Genomic DNA, 20,863 nt, shown 5'->3' on the forward strand with positions numbered 1-20,863 from the left:
TTTATAAAAGAAAAAATATTTTAATAATTATAAATATTTATAAAAGAGAATCATTATGCCATCAATACAAAGGGAAGAGAAAACTAGATAAATACCCGTTTGCTTCTACCTATATTGATAGATTTTCACAGTATGCTTCTTTGGTTGTATATACCCCTTGGATTAGCCAGCTCATTGATTGTACTTTACTTTGTACGTTATAGATAGAATCTGTATTTAATGTAATTTTACTCCCCAACTCCAATCTTTCATTATATTTAAACACCTGGGTATAAGTGTGGAAGTATATATTTTGAGTTTTACCTGAATTAGTTTCTTCCTTTTACATTTTTCTCTAATAATCTGGTTGTTTTCTAATTGGGCCCTATAAAACTTCAGTATACTACCACATATCTCTCTGAATTACTAAAAAGTCGTGTTTTCTAGTAAACATGCTTTATTTATTTCTGCTTCATGATCCCCAGGTACTATCCCAACCCCATGTCGGGGATTATAATCCAGGACGTGAACATAAGAGTCCTCTATAGCCTGAAAATCTTGAAGACTTTCACAGCTTTTCCATCTTACTAGTTTGTCTTGATTTCCAATTGAGCCATTTCTAATTTTTCCAAAACTCGTAAATTTAGGAGTCCATGTTAGACAGACAGTCTAATTCTGACTAGTTCCAAGAGTAGCAGAAGGTCTGCTTCTTAGTTCTTATACATCATGTCTTTACAAAGGTAATCCAATATCACGTTAGCTTGTCTAGTATCAATATCAGCATTAATGCATTCAAATTGTTTCCTCACCTAGCTAATAAATAATTAAAGAATTCTAATCCTGTGACTTGTCAGGAAGAACATCACTATTTCCTTCTATTTAAAATGTTTTAAGAGAATTCACTGCCACATAATATCCTAAAAGAAATTGATCATACTTTTCCTGTAATAAATGTTGTTCTGACAGTAAAGCATTAGTAACCAATTGATAACCTAGCAACAATATTGTGCTCTCTTTAGATAATTAATCTTAGCTATTTTCCTGTCAGAAGCAACAGTGCTTGATTTTATGTTGAGCCAGAAAGATTGCCAGTTTTGAAAATTAAAAAGCATTCCTTTTATATTATTCATTCCAGTAACAATTTATGATGGCGCATTTAGCTGCTGAACGCTTGTCAACAAACGTAATTATGTTTCGATATAAACAAGATTGGTGGTTTTACTAGGCTGCTCCATCTTTGTTGAGAATGTTTTGATTTAGGTTCAGATTATACAAGCTGTGTATTTATGTGTCATTTTTTTCCCTCCTTTGTTAATAGTTTTTTCTGATAATTACTTGTAGGCAAACAAGCATGCATTTAGGATCCCTATGCACTGGAGACATCAAACGGAGAAGAAAAGCTGCACCTTTGCCTGGACCTACTACAGCAGGTAAAAGAAAAAGGGCTTGGGGCAAAACACACATATAAAGTTCATAAATCATCAAGAGTAAAATACAGATAACCCTTAATCACTAGCACTGAGGAGGAAGCACAGTTACAAGAAACCAGTAAAGCAAATCATTTGCGTTTGGTGTCAGGATGTATTGTGAGTTCCGTGTGTAGGTTTTTCAGGCCACCGATCACTAAAGTATTTCCTACACACGTGCAAAACTGGGTGAGGTATTACAGGATACAGATACTTCAAAGGCTGTGTCTTTGGCCTCAAGAAAGTTACAGACTTGTTGGGAAAACAAGGCATAAATTGATGAAAAGGTAAATAACCCCAGAGGAAATTAATAGTAATGAATTCACAAGTATTGAAGCAGCCTCAAAACACAAGGCCCATGTGGTAGTAGATGCCAGCCTGGTCATGAATGTGGCAGTCTAGTTTCTACACCCAGCTCTGCAGAGATCTTTGATTTTGTCTTTCCTTACTTAGACAAGTTAGCATTAGAATAAAAGATCTCTCATCATTTCCACCTCAAACACCATGTCATTCTAATGAGTGTATTATAGGGAGAACCACAGGTTTTGAGCTAAGAGAAGTCACTAGACCAAAGGGGACAGGAAGCCTTCCTGGAAAGGCAAAGACCTGAGCTTGGTAAGGAAGGATAAGAATAAGATTAATATGTATTGCAAGATCTCGTGCAATTTACCCTGAGAAAACGATAATTCAAAAAGAGTCATGTACCACAGTGTTCATTGCAGCTCTATTTACAATAGCCAGGACACGGAAGCAACCTAAGTGTCCATCGACAGATGAACGGATAAAGAAGATGTGGCACATACATACAATGGAATATTACTCAGCCATAAAAAGAAACGAAATTGAGTTATTTCTAGTGAGGTGGATGGACCTAGAGTCTTTCATACAGGGTAAAGTAAGTCAGAAAGAGAAAAACAAATATCGTATGCTAACACATACATGTGGAATCTCAGAAAACAAAAATGGTTCTGAAGAACCTAGGGGGAGGACAGGAATAAAGACGTAGATGTAGAGAATGGACTTGAGGACACAGGGAGGGGGAAGGGTAAGCTGGGACGAAGTGAGAGATTGGCATGGACATATATACACTACCAAATGTAGAATAGATAGCTAGTGGGAAGCAGCCGCATAGCACAGGGAGATCAGCTCGGTGCTTTGTGACCACCTGGAGGGGTGGGGTAGGGAGGCCGGGAGGGAGGGAGATGCAAGAGGGAGGGGATATGGGGATATATGTATATGTAGAGCTGATTCACTTTGTTATACAGCAGAAACTAACACAACATTGTAAAGCAATTATACTGCAATAAAGATGTTAAATAGAAAAAAAAAGATCTCGTGCAAGAGCAGTGGTGTGGGAAGCAGAGATAAAAACCTGTGATAAGGGAGCCGACTAGGGCTTAAATGTGGACACGCGCACAGGAACAAACAATTAACTGTATGGGTTTGTAATTCAGCAAACTGACTATGAGAAAATGCTTTCCATGTAGATCCTTGATCAATTACAAAGTTATTATTATAGTAGTGGCCTCTTGCTTGGGGTCCTTAACCATTCATATTTATAAACTGTCTCTCTCAGCTTCATTTAGGAATTCTTTTATAGGAAGAGTTATGTTCTCCAAGATTAATTACAGAATATGAAAATAAGACTCAGATTCAACAGGAGAGTAAGCAGTGAGAAGGGGAAAATACAGATATAGATAACAGATATGAATAGACAGATATCTTGACATGATGATTTCAAAGGAAGTAAAAGAGGTGAAGCTTGAATTCTGTATTCAGTAGACCTATCCCATAGTTCAGCACTAAAACATTAAAGAATAACTTAAAATTGGAGCACCCACATACAGTTGTTCCATCCACATAAAGGGCTAAATTATGAACTGTAGTTATAAGTATAGTTACAAGTGCGATATCTGATCTCCATCCTCTAACTTTGTTGAATTTTCAGAATTTGGAAGTAGGAAATACCTGTGTGCAGAATGTGTTTGTGTTCATGTAGAATAATATTTACTACTTACTGGGTGCCTACTATGTACCAAAACCTTATTTTATCTTTGCAACAACTTGATGACTTAGGTGTTATTATCATTCACTTTACACCATAAAATGAAGATTCAGACATGTGTTAGGGTCTTCTTTAGCTACCTAAGAAGGCAGAATGATCGAAGGGCAAAGGGAGGATTCAAGCCAATGTCTGCATGACTCCTAAACTCATGATCTTTTCATAACATACATATGGCCTTTCTGTAAGAATACATATATAAAGACCGTCTTATTCCATGTTTCTTATGCAATTTTATATATATATATATCTTTATATATAAATAGACTATTATATAATTTATTTATATTTATATAGACTATTATGTATCTTAAGTGCCATAAAAGATTTATCTAAATTTGCTGTATAGAAATACAGAACTTTCATTACAACACTTCTAATATATCTCTTTATACAGGAACATACAGCCACTTTTAGATCAAATACATGTCATAAGTTCCTCAAATCTTTCATAAGGCAGGTATAGCGTTCTTTAATATTCCCATTCCAGTTGAATGGACCCCTGAATTCTCTTACCTTTCAATGATTCAAACACTGGTGGCAGAAATAGTACAAGAACAATCTTGGGAATGTGACTAAAGCACCTCAGAGCCAGCAATAAGGAAGAGAGACTATCAGGGTCAGGTCCTAACACTCTGAACATATGTGAAGTGAGAAGGAAAATGCATAATGGTTGGGGAGAGCGTAATGTGATTATTTCTACAGGGTGATTTTGATGTTACAACTCAGTAGCATCAGAGGAAATCATTTTTACAGCGTATAGGTATAAACATTAAACTTTAGCCTAAGACATTCATAAGCTTACACCAGCATATTCCAGTGTTATATTTCAAAACTTTAGTGCTTCTCTTAAGACTCAAGATTTTGATTCTATTACTAGATTATTTACCTAAAAGAACATAACTTACAGAAATTTAAGGCATTTTTGTAATTAATCCAATAGTATTGGAGTAGGGGAATTAGGTTGCTCATTTTCGATGCATTTTTACAATCCATGCATAACCGTTCCTCTCAAAGAGGAGGAGAATGAGGTTACTTAAAAATCCTTAGTTTTGGGCTTCCCCGGTGGCGCAGTGGTTGAGAGTCCGCCTGCCGATGCAGGGGACACGGGTTCGTGCCCCGGTCCGGGAAGATCCCACGTGCCGCGGAGTGCTTGGGCCCGTGAGCCATGGCCGCTGAGCCTGCGCGTCTGGAGCCTGTGCTCCGCAACGGGAGGGGCCACAACAGTGAGAGGCCCGCGTACTGCGCAAAAAAAAAAAAAAAATCCTTAGTTTTAAAAAGAATATCTTCCAATACAAATGAATCAACTCTAAGGTGAAGATTATTCTCCAAATTCAAGTAAGAAATGCTTTTGCATAAATGCACTTTGATAATAAGGTTATGAATCCTAGATCATCTTGTCTCCAAAAATTATAGTTTTCAAATTCTGGAATATAGTTAATCACATAACAAAGAATCTTATCTTTATAAGCTTCCAAAGTTGAGTTAGCATGTAGAATTATTTTCAAGAAACTATTCTTGCCATTTTGTAGGCCCTTATAGACCTCCCAGAAAACACATTGAATTGTGTTTTCACAGTTCCTTCTACCTTTAGTCAACATTCAATCAAAGCTGGAAAAAGACAGGTGAAGGTAACACTTTCTGATTTGAAATCAGGAATGGGAGTTAAAAGGCTGACAGGCTGAATATTGTTTGATGATCCCCTCTGATTTATATATGACATATTATGTCATCAAATAGCAGATTTAGAAAAGATTTAGCCAGAGTTTATCAGAAAACTATAATTAGGCACTTTATAATCCCAAACTGTGCTTATACAACAATTTAAGATGCTAAACAGTTATATACTGTATCCATAATAAATAATATTTTTAAAGATTTTAAGTTCCCTATGAAATTAATAACCCCAAATCTGATCATCTCTACCTGCTAGTGTATTGAACATTTTACCCACCCTGTTGTAACAATAACACTGAAGCATAATTTAAGTAAGGCTATAGACTAGCCAGTAGTGTTATCGGTTGAACATTTATTAATTGTGACAGGAACACTGAATTTATTTCAGTGCTTTAGCTTTTTACTGCTCTTTCACCTTCGTATTTTGTATTGACAAAGTAAAATGAATATTGATAAGGTTAGGTATTGATTTTTAAATGTATGGCTTGTTCTCTGCCTCATTCAAAGTCACATGCCAAAAGATAGTGGATGTCTCAGTAGCAAAGAATGTAGATTTACTATTATAAAACTGAGAACTGTTGAAGCAAGAAGGTTTGCCGGCAGAATGCATTTCATAGTTTGAAAAATGTCATCTGTAAAGGTAAAGAAAAGCAGTGAGCAAAATAGGAATGTTATTAACACGTTTTTAAAAGGCTGTCAGCAATGTTGGTTATGGTCTTGTGTTTTTGGTAGAAGTCACAGCTTACTGAGGATTTGATACTAAAAAGACTTAAGTATGTTTATTGAGATATTGTGCCTACCACATTTTTTTTTTTTTTTGCGGTACATGGGCCTCTCACTGTTGTGGCCTCTCCCGTTGAGGAGCACAGGCTCCAGATGCGCAGGCTCAGCGGCCATGGCTCACGGGCCCAGCCGCTCCGCGGCATGTGGGGTCTTCCCGGACCGGGGCACGAACCCGTGTCCCCTGCATCGGCAGGCGGACTCCCAACCACTGCGCCACCAGGGAAGCCCTACCACATTTTTAAAAAAATGTTTTGTCCACTATGTATTACTAAATTCATTGTTATCCACAATTAGTATTTGCTGTTACTATTTTGCTTTCTATTGAAATATTATCATAGGGAAAGTATTTATCATAAGTAGTAGACTTTCTTCTCTACATTTTAAATTAGAAGTTCGATATCTCGGTGTAGATACTGCTCCAGCATAACTGTGTCTTTGTGGGCATGCAACTTCTTAGCAAGGGGTTACATCGCAGCTTTTTGTGACTTCTCCTCTGCATCCTACCGATATTTCAATAATAAAATAATCTTTATGAAGACTGAAGGCAATAAAGGCAGATTGTAAATCATAATGGGTGAAGGTTTCTAAAAGGTGTGCTTTTAAGTCATACTGAACATAATCAGGAAATGTTTGATGTAACCAAGCTCCTTTTCAAGATGTTATGTCTCTTCAGTTGTCCAAATTTATCTTATCAATAATTATATATTTTAAATTTACCACGTTAACCTCTGTTTTTTTTTTTCCGGCCGTGCTGGCTCTTCGTTGCTGCGCGCGTGCTTCTCGTTGCGGTGGCTTCTCTTGCTGCGGAGCACAGGCTCTAGGCACACGGGCTTCAGTAGTTGTGGCGCATGGGCTTAGTTGCTCCGCGGCATGTGAGATCTTCCCGGACCAGGAATCGAACCCGTGTCCCCTGCCTTGGCAGGTGGATTCTTAACCGCTGTGCCACCAGGGAAGTCCCCTATTTTTTTTATTTTTATTTTCTTTTGTCACTGGATCTGTATGACCACTGTAGATTATCTTATCTCTTCCAGGATTTTAAAACAGGCAGACTTCAGTGGGGGAGGGGGGCAGAGGGCGGGGAATTGTTGTTATTCATTTTGAAACCAAACTATATCTAAACATATTGCAAAAGCCTAGGAAGTATGTAACTCTCTCCCTCTTGGATATATGAACCACCTTTCAGTCATGTGTCTCAGTAGAGTCTTAAATAGCTCTCCATTGTCATATGATACAAGAAACACTTAAGAAGGTAAGACACATGTTAGATAGAAAATAATTGCTGTTCCTGACAGTATGAAAGACTAAATAATGAGAAAGTGCTCAAACCACAGAATACCTGGACATGCTGAATAATATGTGAAACCATCTCCTTTAGATGCATAGCTGAGAGTGCAGGAAAGAAAGAGAGAAATGGTCCCAAGCACCCCCATGCCTATGCCAGTCTCAGAAGCCTTGAGGCTTGTTGGTTAGTGCCCTCGTGGAAAGAGAGGCAAGCTGGGGAGCTTGTGTAAGGCTCCTTATCAAGCCAGAATGTCTGATAAGCTCTATCCTCAGGACAAGGCAGACTAGAAACAAAACTCACCCACAAGCACAGGAAAATTAAGAATCTGGTTTCCACCGAGGCTCCAAGTAGAAAACTCTCTGAAGATTTGTAACCAAGAGCCTACCTTCACATATGATTTTCTAGTTTCAAATGACACCAAGCCAAAAATTAGCATAAAAACTGGTCTTTGAAGCAAGTGCAAAACCACTCTAGAGGTACACACCTTCAACCCCATGTCTCAAGAACCACCACAAATGAGAACCTATGAAGATGACCTCACAAACCAAAATTAAAAGAATCCATTATTAAAACATTCAGAACGAAGGGAATAACTGAAAAAAGAAAAGACAGATGTAATAAAAACCAAGTAGAAATTTGAGATTATTTTATTTATTATGAAAATATCTTGAGAATTATAAACTCACTGGATGAGTTGAACAGTACATTAGATACAGCTGAAAAAAAAAAAACAACAGTGAGTTTTAAGAGCGATCTGAAGAAACTACCTAAAAGAAGCACAGAGGGATAAAAATATGGAAAATATGAAAGAATAGCCAGAGAACTTGAAGGAGCATGCAGTTCAATATATGTCTAATACAACAGAACTTCCAGAAAAAGTAGAAAGAATAGGGAAGTGCATTATTCCAGGAGAATGTTGAAAGAATTCAATGAAAATGGCAGAATTTTTAAAAATGAAGAAAACTTGAATCTTCATGTTCAAAAAGTACAAGTCTATCGAGAAGTTGTAAATATAAATAAGGTCATACCTAGACACACTGTAATAAAACTTTAGAACACCAAAGACAAAGAGAAGAACTTAAGGGCAACCGAGGAGAAAAGATATAACCTACGTAGGAATGAAATTACACTGGCAACAAACTTAGAAAGAACGGTGCAATGAAGAAAATTAGAGAATATTTTCAAAGTGTGAGATGAAATAACTGAATCATCATAGAGTTTTCTCTCCAGTTAAATTATTTCCCAAGAGTGAGGATGAAATTAAGACATTTTCAGGTAAAGACCCATCATTACTAAATTCAATAACTCATATAGAAGAAAATGGAATCCATGAAAAAAGAAAAAGAATAAAAATCAAGAAGGAGTTGGGAGCAAAGAAATTGTTAAACGTGCATAAAGTTAAGCTTACATTGAATGTATAAAAGTAATAATGATGATAGTGACAATGACCATAAAGAGGATTGATCTGGGTGTAGAAAAGTAAGATGGAGCCAGAACTCTGGACAACAATAATATGTAAAATGTGAGGGAATAATAAGTCAGGTATGCGTGTTAACGTTTAAAAGTAATCATTAAAAGAATACAAATATAGTATGTAATTTTCAAGCTGTATAAGCAAGCAATGGATGCCAGAAAGGAGGAAACAAAAATGTATAGAAAAGGCAAGGTAAATAGCTTAAGTAACAGTGTAAAAATAATCCAAACATATCAGTAATCACAATAAATGTAAATGGAGTAAATGCATCCATTAAATTCAAGGATTATCATAAAGAATAAAAGAACAAAATTCAGTATATGCTGTTTACAATAAATACAACTAAAACATAAATTGTCATTTAAATCTCAGCCAAAGAAAGCTAGAGTAGCTGGGTTAATAACAAACAAAGGGAATTTTGAGGTATTTCAGGAAAGTTGAAACACTCTTCAAACAGACTTGCTATGCGAGTTTAGCAGTTTTTTTCCAGGAGTTTGAAATTTATGGATATATTAAAATCTCAGTCATTTGGGGAAATGTGGCAGAAGAAATGACATAATACAAACTAATGGTGATAGAATATTTTAAGATCAATATTCAGTGAAAGGGTAACATTTAGACTCAGATGTCCTAAATTCAAGTTCTAACTGGGGCACTTTCTGACTAGTTGACTTTGGGCAGGTGCATTTCCTCTTTAAACCTCAGTTTCTTCTGTAAGTGGAGTCAATAATAACCTTTCAGGTTGCTATAGAAGATCAAAAGAAATGATGGCTACAGAAGCACTGGTAATCTCTAAGAGCTGCACCATTATATTTTAAGTTATCCAAGTATGTCAGTGTGTGTACTACGCTGAATACTGTCCAAATGCAAATTGAGAGAAGTTAGTATTGCAATTAATATGTAACCCAATTAATTTATTTTAATGGTTTGGAGCATCATCTCCACTAAAATTGTTTATTTGCCATTAATGCTCATAGGGAGGCAGTGTAGGTAATGGCAAGTGTGTAGGCTTTAAGAGTAAGCTTAACCAAAGTTTGAATCTTAGCTTAGGATGTGGTAATGGTCAAGTACTTCATCTCTCTGAGGCCCATTATAATTCCCCCCTGCACAACTGTTATGAGGAATGGAGATAACGAATGTTACATGCCTAGCAATTAAACCACTTGCCAGGTACGTAGTAGGTAGACCATAAATGGTCCTGATCATATTATAGCATCAAACATCCCTGTGTGCCTTCAGTGTTTTAATAAAAACATTCCCCGGGCTTCCCTGGTGGCGCAGTGGTTGAGAGTCCGCCTGCCGATGCAGGGAACATGGTTTCGTTTCCCGGTCCTGGGGGATCCCGCATGCCGCGGAGCGGCTGGGTCCGTGAGCCATGGCCGCTGAGCCTGCGCTCCGCAACGGGAGACTCCACAACAGTGAAAGACCCGCGTACTGCAAAAAACAAAACAAAACAAAACAAAACAAAACACTCCCTTCTCCAGACATGTCAATACTGACCATGTTTTTTCACTCCCTACTATGCAAAGTTTTCATCATTTAAGAAAAAAAAACAAAAACAAAAACAAAAACGGCTTCCCTGGTGGCGCAGTGGTTAAGAATCTGCCAGCCAATGCAGGGGACACAGATTCGAGCCCTGGTCCGGGAAGATCCCACATGCCGCGGAGCAACTAAGCCCGTGCACCACAGCTACTGAGCCTGTGCTCTAGAGCCCGCGAGCCAAGACTACAGAGCCCGCGAGCCAGAGCTACTGAAGCCCACTCTCCTAGAGCCCGCGCTCCACAACAAGAGAAGCCACCGCAATGAGAAGCCCACACACCATAAAGAGTAACCCCCGCTCACTGCAACTAGAGAAGGCCCGCCTGCAGCAAGGAAGACCCAACACAGCCAATTAATTAATTAAAAAAAAAAACCAAGTAACTAGTTTTACATTTCATTTTCTAAAAAGTGGCTTGTATTTTTAAGCAGTTATCTATTTGAACTGATTTTCTTTAACAAAATTCCCATGAAAAATGTCTGAAATATTGCAGATAAAATGTAGAATGGTCTGAATTAGGCTTTTCTATATTAAGAAATAATTAAAACATTTGACAAAAACTAGTAACAGCTACCACTTTCTCACATCCCAAACTGTGCTCAATGCTGTTTCTTTTCTTAACAGCAATCAAAAACCCATGTCCCTAAATTAGTTACTGAGAACAGGACAGTATTATAAATTGCAATTCTAATAACGTCACATATAATAATAACAATAATCCTGCCCTTCAGCTGGCTAGTAAAGTAATGGGGAAAGAGGATGGATGGGAAGAAAGAATGAACATAAACCATTAAAAGCCTTCTGAATACAGGGTCGGGACTGAAGCAATGCACTAGCTGTTATGTGGGAAGCAGCATGTGTCACCTCCCCTTCCACTGGCTGTTTACCCAACATCAATACAACACTTTAGGAGCCAAATGACTAAACAAGGTGCCAATTAGGCTTGCAGTCAGCTGGATAGATTAACAGCTAAAAGAGACCGATACAAGATTTTCATCTCTTGAGCCAATTACACCAGTGAACTACCATCCACAATACACTTTGGAAGATTTGAAGGGAAAGGACCGACTCAGCTGTAATAGATGTAAGAGATCCAGCAGAAAGGGGGCTGGGAGCAGGGCTGGCAGAAGGGTTAGGAGGCTCTGTGTTGCTAAAATTGCCCAAGCAGGAGGAGAGCCTCCCAGGAAAGGACTTAAAGGATTTAGCACTGCTAGGAACAAAAGAAAAGGAAATGATGTTTGTCGGATGCTGTGCTGAGACTGAGCTGTTCCACTCCCATGTCTTAATCTCATAAAAGGATGAGCGACCAATAGTAGATCTCACTCTAGAATCATTTCCCATGAAAAGTGAAGTATCTGTTGTTGTTGTTTTTTAAGTTGTATAGAAAAGCCATTGTTTTTTGTTTGTTTATGGCATCTTTGTTTCAGTGTGGAAAGATTTAACATTTGAGAAATTAAACATTCTTTTTTTTTTACTGTAAAGATAATGCTTTATTTTATTTTTTGTTACGAAGAAAAATGAAACCAGCATTAAAAAGAGAGAGAATGGATTCTTTTCTGCCTGTATAAAAACCAAGCATGAACTTATGGTTACCAAAGGGGAAATGGGATAGGGGGTTGGGATAAAATAGGAATACATTTAAACATTCAGTTTAAATGTATACAAGTTGTGTGTAGCAGATACACACAACTATTTATAAAATAGATAAACAAGGTCCTACTGTATAGTGCAGGGAACTATATTCATTATCCTGTAATAAACCATAAAGGAAAAGAATATTTTATATATATATATGTGTATACATATATGTATATATATGTATGTATTACTGAATCACTTCGCTGTATGCCAGAAACTAACACAACCTTGTAAATCAACTATACTTCAATTAAAAATATAGACAAAAAAGCATGGGAGGAATAGGGTGGCCACTGCTAGGCCACCATGCTTGAAACACCAACATTTTAAAATTACAAGAGTGAATCCGTTATTTACTATTCACTTCGAACTGAGAATTGACCGCAGTTTAGCAATTTGTGCAGAGACGTTTTAAATTGACCTCATGTTTTTTCTTAAATATTAAAATTTAAACCTGAACCTTTGAAAGCTCTTGTATTGAAAATATGATTAAATAGATGTGTAACCTAAAGCAGCATTAGCCCTCTGATCTGATCTTAGCTTATCGATGGAATTAAATTAATTCATGGTGATCACTAAAAAATTAGGGATATAAGACAAAATGCTAGTACACCATTTAATCTGACACACCTGAGCAGCAGCTGTTCGGAAAACAGTTAGATGCCTTGGTGGTCTGTCTTTGTTGTCACCATTATCATAATTACAAAGTAAAAACTTAAAAAAAAACTTTATTGCCTTTTTGTTGTTATATTAAACAAGAGGTCTGACAAAACGCTTCTCTTTGTTCTTTTGGTAATTAAGAGTTCCATTTTTTATATTTTATATGTATTTATATGTATATTTTTATGTAGTTTAAATGTATACATAAAATCTCTGTGTATGTATATTTTGCCTTTGTCAAGCAGTAAATAACTTTAGTCCAGAATTTTTCTTTGGTACCAGTCTTTGGCCATTCAAGCTGTTTGCAGTTGAAGGTTTTCTCTCTTTTTTTTTTCTTTTTCTTTAATAAATTTATTTATTTACTTGTTTGGTTTTTGGCTGCGTTGGGTCTTCGTTGCTGCGCGTGGGCTTTAGTTGCGGCGAGCGGGGGCTACTCTTCGTTGCGGTGCACGGGCTTCTCATTGTCGTGGCTTCTCTTGTTGCAGAGCATGGGCTGTAGGTGCGCAGGCTTCAGTAGTTGTGGCACGATGGCTCAGTAGTTGTGGCTCGTGGGGTCTAGAGCGCAGACTCAGTAGTTGTGGTGCATGGGCTGAGTTGCTCTGCGGCGTGTGGGATCTTCCCGGACCAGGGCTCAAACCTGTGCCCCTGTGCATTGGCAGGCAGATTCTTAACCACTGCGCCACCAGGGAAGCCCGTTTTTTTCTATTACATATTAAGATACTTGTTTCAATGAGCTAAGAACCAATTTGAAAAATCCGAAACCAACTCATTATTGTGGTAGCCCAGTTCTCACTCCCTGTAATGAAGTCAGCAAATGGCAACAGTGTATTCTATTCTCAGTCAGAAAATGTACTGAAGATTGAGAATATCAAAATGTTTGGTAAAGGTCTTGCAAAAATCAACTGATGATTACTCTATAGTTTCAGTTATAAAACTCATCAGTTTCGGTTATAAAACTCATCTCTATTTGCAATTTCCTTCTGTAAGTTTGAATCACAAGGAAAAACCCACTCGCTATCCCCCAGAAAGCCAGATACAAATTACCAGATTAAATATACTGTTAGCTCAACCCTGACATTTCTTTTCTTTGTTATTCTATTTTTTTACTGTGAGATACATGTACCAGAGAATATATCGAAACGTGTAGATACAGTTTTAAAACACAATAATAAATTGGCCATTCGTGTAGCCACCACCCAGGTCAAGAAATAGAACTCTATATGCTGCGTTCCCATAGATAATATTTTTTGTTATTGTTACTGGTGGTTAAGGAGCCTTCTGTGCCTTGTACCACCATCCTAAACACAATCTTAGAGAAGTAGGACAGAGAATCCCAAATTTGGCGGGGTGAGGTGAGGTAGAAGGTGCTGTCATAATCCCAAATCAGGGAGGAAAGATGGATGATGATGGGAAAGGGGTGCAGGGAGCACATGGTTTGGTACCAAAGAGACATCTGACTCACAAGCCTTGGAGAGTAGTGAGTGATCTTGTCAACAACTGCTCATTTCAACCCTCAGACTGTCTAGGAAAACATAGCCTACATTTCAGAGCAGAAACATGCTGGACCCAGGACTGAGCTGGTATGCCACAGGCATCCTGCAGACCTTTGGAAAGGTCTTTATCCCTGGAGCCCTCAGGACGGAATGGTGGGCAAATACTATATCCTTCAAAGTTCTACAACAGACTTTTGGGGAAGCCCCGTTACAGGAGACCGTACTGAATATGTTCTCACTAAAAGGTGGTTTTAAAATACTTTCACCCCTTTTCTTCCTACACAGTCTCTAATGTTAGTTGCTTGATGACCACTTCTTTAATTGTCAAGGAAGAGTAACCACAAGATATGACCTGGTAGTTGAGTTTTGATGGCTTTGTGTTATGCCTGTTTTACAGATGAGAAGTCAGAAGCCCCAAAGAGGTTAAATAACTTAACCAGCTACTAAGTGGTAGAGCTGAAACTAACCAAGGCCCTTTTTTCATTGATCCCTCTACTACAGCAAGCTCCTTATCCAAAGGTGAATCAACAACCCTCCCGGGTACCTGGTTGAAAGAAAAACTTAGGAACATGTGGTTTTCTTAGCCTAAGAGGCTCTTCACTTGTGTTCATAAATAACAGTGGTTTGGGGGGTTGTTTTTTTTTTGTCATTTTCTAATTTCAGGATTTGTAGGAGAAAACGCCCAGCCAATCCTAGAAAACAACATTGGAAATCGAATGCTCCAGAATATGGGCTGGACACCTGGGTCAGGTCTTGGACGAGATGGCAAGGGGATCGCTGAGCCGATTCAAGCCATGCAGAGGCCAAAAGGATTAGGACTTGGATTTCCTCTACCAAAAAGCATCCCCACAGCCACTGCCTCCAATTCAGGAAAATCTGCCTAAGAAGAAAAGCAAAGAAGAGATGTTTTACCAGTTGCATTTGCGCTATGTATCCCATTGTTCTAAAATTATAACATAGCTTCTATTTTTGAAGCCGAAATCTAACATCAAAGCCTCAAACTTGTCACTCTAGCTTCCTAGCTGCGTACGGTTCTGCCACAATGATAGAAGTGGGATTTCATCACAATTCATGGTGCTAAACACCTTTACCTTTTAAAAATGTTCAGCAATTTACATTCTAGGTGTAAAGAACAGCTCAATTTGTCTTATTTATTTTGATCTTGTATGTCAGTAATTTCTAATGCTTTAGCTTGATTCATTCATGTGTGTGCTCCATGCCCTGGCAACTGAGCACGCCCACATGTTTCTAAAATGGGATTAGCCGGGAAGGGTTGTGTTTCACATCAGCCCTGTCTGTTGTAACCGAAAACACCTATCATCACATCAGGGAAGTCCGAAGCACATCTTTGTTTGAAAGGCTGGCCAATTTCATATTCCTTGAATATGGCTTTTTTGTTAGGATTCTCTAACAGGGTGACACCCATTGTCTATCCTTGGACAGTGTAGTATGAAGTTCACAGTTGACAAACAGCAATTAACGTTTCCCTCTGACATGTCGACAAAAATAAACCTCATCGTTGTGATCACCAGAGTGCCCTCAACATGACTTTAATGCAGATTTTATAAATTTTACCTCATTTAGAACATAAAATAATTATGGAAAGGAAAATATTTTTTAAATTCACCATGACTGAACTGTAAATTCCATTAATCTAGACTTCCTTCTACCTCTTTCTTCCCAAAGGTTGGTATTTTTTTAAGATCAACTCAACTGTAGTAAACTGATTTTAAATTTTAACCATCAGAGTAAGTTAGAATATCGACTCAATGTATTCGAAGATTTAAGTGGCTCTCCCAAGAATTCAGATTTCTGGCAATGGTCCAGCCCATATACAAGGTGAACAAAAAATGAACGGTACTGATTTGCCCTTTCTAACATCTAAGCAGTTACCTTCAAACCAAGCAAAACAAGTCATTTTTACTTTGTGCCTCGTATTGTTATATCTGAATCATCTGCTCCCTAACGTCAGAGATTCTAAATTGCTCTTAGTTTAGATGTTGATTAGTTATCTTCATTATTAAGGACTAATAATACTATTCTCTTTATAATGGCCTTTGTTGGTTGAGTGAACGCCAAGATAACTCACGTGACTCACCCTTCTAATGTTATTTTTTTAACCCTTTCTTTTTCTAGAGTAGTTTTAGGTTCACAGCAAAATTATGGGGAAGGTACAGAGATTTCTCATAAATCCCCTGCTCCCACGCATGCACAGCCTCCCCTGTTACCAACTTCCCTCACCAGAGTGGGACGCTGTTAAAATTGATGAACCTACGTTGACACATCAAAAATCACCCGAAGTCCACAGTTAGCATTACCGTTCACTTTTGGTATTGAACACTCTATGGGCTTGGACAAGCATATAATGACATGTCTGCACCATTATGGTCTCATACAGAGTAGTTTTACTGTGATAAAATTCCTCTGGGCTCCTGTCTAATAGGCTTTTGGAAATTTGTCAATCCCCCAAGAGTTTTTTAAAGCGGGGAGAGGAGGTTTGTGCATGTAACAGACCTGTCCCAGGTGGTCCCCTAAAGAAAATACTGCCAGTTAGGGAGAGGAAGTTCAGCCTGCTATTGGAAAGGCCTCGTGGCTTGCCAGATTTCCTTTTAAGGACGCGTTCCTTTTAAGAATTATCTTCTTTCCTAGGAGTATCGTGGTAAAAGGACAAGTTGGTTAGAGGACTATAGACTACCAGGTGAGTTGCTCTTATGCTCTCCTTAGGCTATCAGGTGAGCATTCTTATTGGATAAAGTAACCTTGTTGTATGATTCTTTTCTACAAGTTTGTTACCTGGAAATTCGCCATTTTTCAAAAAAGGTTTTTGTTGACTACTCATTCTATCTATGTAAGGGGTAAAATTGTCTATATTCCAGTTTAAAACTTCTTTATGGTAGTATACAGTGCTCTAGGATCTGTTCAGAAGTTTCTTTTTATTTGTTTGTTTGTTTAATTCCATTGCCCGAAGATCTTCTAAAATCCTAGAATTTTGAAAAGCCAAATGTAGAGCCACTGATAACACACAATGAGATTACTGTGAGACTGACTGATCCTAAATTCCTAAGGACTTGACCGTTCTTTTTCACTTTACCAAGTTCTAACCCTCACGGTGAAGGAGGACAGACCACATATACCAGCTGGCACGGGGCAACTCCTTAACTAAATATTGCAGCTGTATGAAAACTTTTTCTTGTCCTCCTGGACAGGTACCAACCTTCTGAAGCAAACCTTCTCTAAGATATCACTGAGCTTGGGTGCTCTCTAACTCAGCCCCCCAAAACAATTCATCTTTATATTTTCCCCTGATAGAAGAAAGGTCTCAATCTTGACATCTAGTGCCCTCTCTGTGACTCACAGAGGATTTCAAACATCTCTTATCCTATGGAAGTGTTTAACTATACAGAATATGTGAATCAGTACTCAAAGCAGAGAGGTGGCAACATCCCAAGCATCCCCCCTGCTCTCACACAGACATGTACCAGGAGCACACACATCCCTTCACCTTTCAGTGAAATTTAAGAAAAATCAATGCACACCTGAAGTTCTGCTTGGACCTGAACTGAATCGGAGAAATAAACCCAATTGAAAAATGCAATTTGTAATGTAAGTCGAATATCTTTTAAGATATGAAGTTCACTAATTTATGTTTTATAGAGAGTTATAGTTAATTTTTACTGGTTCCTATGCCCATAGAACCCAAAGCATGCAAAGGAATTCATCCTTTAGAATGTATCAATCATATCTCCTTAAAAAGGTGGTTAGATTTTTCTCTTCTTCATAAAGCCAACTCTTCTACAGTATCTAAAGCTTCATATCAAATTAATTGCTTGTACTAAAAATTTTACAGAGTACATTGGTCTCTTCCACTACTATCCAAATTATCCAGTCCCAGCAGTAGCCGAGAGAGGGTGAGTGTGGCTACATTAGCACTTCAACTTTTTGCTTTTATATAGGTGTTATACTTGATATTAATCAGATTGTGTGTTGGGGGTCATTTCCTTCCTTCCTTCCTTCCTTCCTTCCTTCCTTCCTTCCTTCCTTCCCTCCTTCCTCCTTTTTTCCTTCTTTCTCCCCAAATACAATTTTTAAGGCTGTGTTCCCTCCTCAAATTTATTTGCTTTTATTTTTTAATTATATGGTACCCCTTTAAGAGAAAATCCATTGCTAACTAAAATTTACCAATTAATTGGTCTCAGCATTTTAAAACATAGATTTTATAACACACACTGTTGCTATCAAACAGAAGTTAAGACAAGTAGGGTTAAAGATATGCCTAATGTATACATATAGGTATGTTTACAGGGCACATATGTGTGCCATATACAGACATGATGGCAAAATAATTGCATTTTATTAATATTCTTATTTTAGCATTGTGAATTAATATTCTTGCAATTAGTTGAACTGACAATTGCTTCTCTTCAATATATTTTCATTTTGAGCAGATATTTCATGAAAGAGAAAAATCACTGTTGACATGCCTTTTAAAACCATGTCCTCCTGTACTGTCTTTCTAAAAAAAAAAAAAGTGACCTAAATTGGTATTGTAAAATGAAGTTGTTTAGCAAAGAATATTTTGGATTTTTTTTCTTTTAGTAGAAAGGTATATTAATAGTACAACAAAGAATGAAAGAATAAACACAATGTTTGAGAATGTTATTTATAAGCAGTCATTGTCTTTGTGCTTTAAATGTTTCCTTCTAAAAGTAATAAAAAATAGAGTTGAAAGGACTTTAATTTTTTTTTTAATTACTACCCATTGACAACATCAAACAGTGCAGTTAAATTCATTGTTAATCTTTAAGCCCTGGAAAATGTCAACATTTTCCAAAAAATTTTAGAGAAAAAAAATGGTAAATATATTTGATTTCATTTATTCACAGCTGGTTGTGACCTGTTCTACTACGTTTTCCTGGCTTTGTTTGTTTCCTCTGAAACTGGGCTAGACTAACCGGCTTAGGGTCTCTTTCCACTCAGAGATTCTGATTCTAAAGTAGCGAGTGCAAATTCTCTCTGACACTTGAAATATCCATCAGGACCGTATGTGTTACAGTCCCTCCATTTCATTCTGGGAAACTGTACCTCTCAGAAACCTGCCTGGATTTTTAAAATATTTTATAATACTCATTAAAACGTTGAGTTCCGTTGGCTGTAGGAAAGCATCTCACTATGTTGATAAAATTTTCTTTTCTCCCAAAAAACTGAGTTGTGAGTTGCTAGAGTATGTGGATTTCTTTTTAATCCAATAGGTATTAAATACTCATTTATTTAACAGGCTTGCAGTAATATATACTCAACTGACAAGTGGACCATGAAGCCTCCTTCTGTTGGGTTCCTACTAGGCGAAGACTCATTACTTTACACACCTGACGTTTTAAGTAGATCCAGATTTGTCTCTAGCAAGTCAATGCCATTAACTACCGGAGTATGATCTACTATCGCCACTTTGGGTTTTATCTGTACATTAGAGTCGTCTTCTGTCTTTGAATTGTCAGAGAGTTTAAATCATTCTCAGATTCACCGACCTCATTCCTGTTGCAGTATCAGAATGTCCCGTGTTTACTCTTTAATCTTTCGAGGATGAAGTTAGGTAACAATTGAAGGCAATTTTTGTGTTTCTTTAGTTGTTTTTTTTTCTTAGTTTGAATACTCAAAATAAATTACTAGCATTTTAAATCTGTGTATAATACTTGATGTTTCAGCTCTAAGATGGTAAAGACAAGACTGTATTATGATAGCATCCCAAGCAAAAAGAACAATCAAACCTATTTTCTACCTGTTTTCATCTTCCTATTAAATTTCAAGGAATTGTTTATTTCTTCCTAAAGGCAGCATTCTTTAATAAAAGCAGAAAGGATGAGAAATAATATACAAGCTCATTATATACTTAAAGTAGTATGTGAGTTCATTATATACTTAATACATATATTTTATATATATATAAGTATGTATATATATACATACTTATATATACAAATTCTTATATCGCTATTGAAGTGAATTTCTTCAAACGCCAGAATTTTATAGTTTTGATGAGCAAATGAGTTGGGGAGGTGGGCGTGGAATTAAGGTTCCATTAGATACCTGTGTGGCTAATCTAATTCTAAAGTTCTTTGTTGATGGCTATAATTGATTATGGAAACTACAGATAATCCACGTTGCAGGTAGGAGGTACAGAGTTTACAAAACAATTGTTTAAGTGCATGTGAAGCACTTTACAGCGCACATTAAAATTGTGAAATTTCAAGTACAAAACCACAATATTTGTAAAACAACGACCATCGTGTCTGTAGGCTCTCAACAGTCAGCAGTGTGGTCCGGAATCTGTAAGGCTTGGTTCTTGCCCCTCCCGCATCTTTATACACCTCACCTTTAATTGCATCACTCCTGATTTCTTTCCACACATGTTTGTCTACTTCCCCTATTTTAATATCACGGGACAGCCTTCCAAAACGAGGCAACAATCGCGAGCACACAGGAAACCCGCGTGATCTGACTCCTGTCCCGTTGTGTTTCTCCATTATGTCCCTTAACAACTCAGCTAGAAACAGGCAGCAGAGTAATTGTGTGCGCGCCGCAGTGACAGATGTGCTATATAGCAGCTTCTTCAGGAAAAAATTAACAGTTTGTCCAGCATGTCAGCTCGCTCTTTTTAGTGCTTGGGAGGTCTTGGCCCCATTATGGATGATTTAGAAATTGAGGCAAGCAAAAACCAGCTGCCTGCGCTGAAAGCCTTGGTTAGTCGCCCTCATCTGCATTCCAGGACTCACTTACATCTAGAAATTGGTGGAGCCCCTCTGGCCACGCGAAGA

General features: G+C 37.5%; 1 protein-coding gene across 2 annotated transcripts in view; it reads left to right on the top strand.

Moving 5' to 3' along the window:
• The window catches only part of GPATCH2 (G-patch domain containing 2), a 169,374-nt gene extending 149,467 nt beyond the window's left edge, over positions 1-19,907 (top strand). For both annotated transcript variants that reach the window (XM_024739203.1, XM_024739204.1), the window contains 3 exons: positions 1,321-1,409; positions 14,715-17,959; positions 19,327-19,907. In XM_024739203.1, coding sequence (XP_024594971.1) covers positions 1,321-1,409; positions 14,715-14,935 — 310 coding nt within the window. In that variant the 3' untranslated portion in view covers positions 14,936-17,959; positions 19,327-19,907. The remainder of the gene's footprint in view (positions 1-1,320; positions 1,410-14,714; positions 17,960-19,326) is intronic.
• Positions 19,908-20,863: the final 956 nt, after the last annotated feature.

The sequence above is a fragment of the Neophocaena asiaeorientalis genome, unplaced genomic scaffold (assembly GCF_003031525.2).
Source record: "Neophocaena asiaeorientalis asiaeorientalis breed wild unplaced genomic scaffold, Neophocaena_asiaeorientalis_V1.1 scaffold477, whole genome shotgun sequence".
In the NCBI taxonomy this organism is placed as follows: Eukaryota; Metazoa; Chordata; class Mammalia; order Artiodactyla; family Phocoenidae; genus Neophocaena; species Neophocaena asiaeorientalis.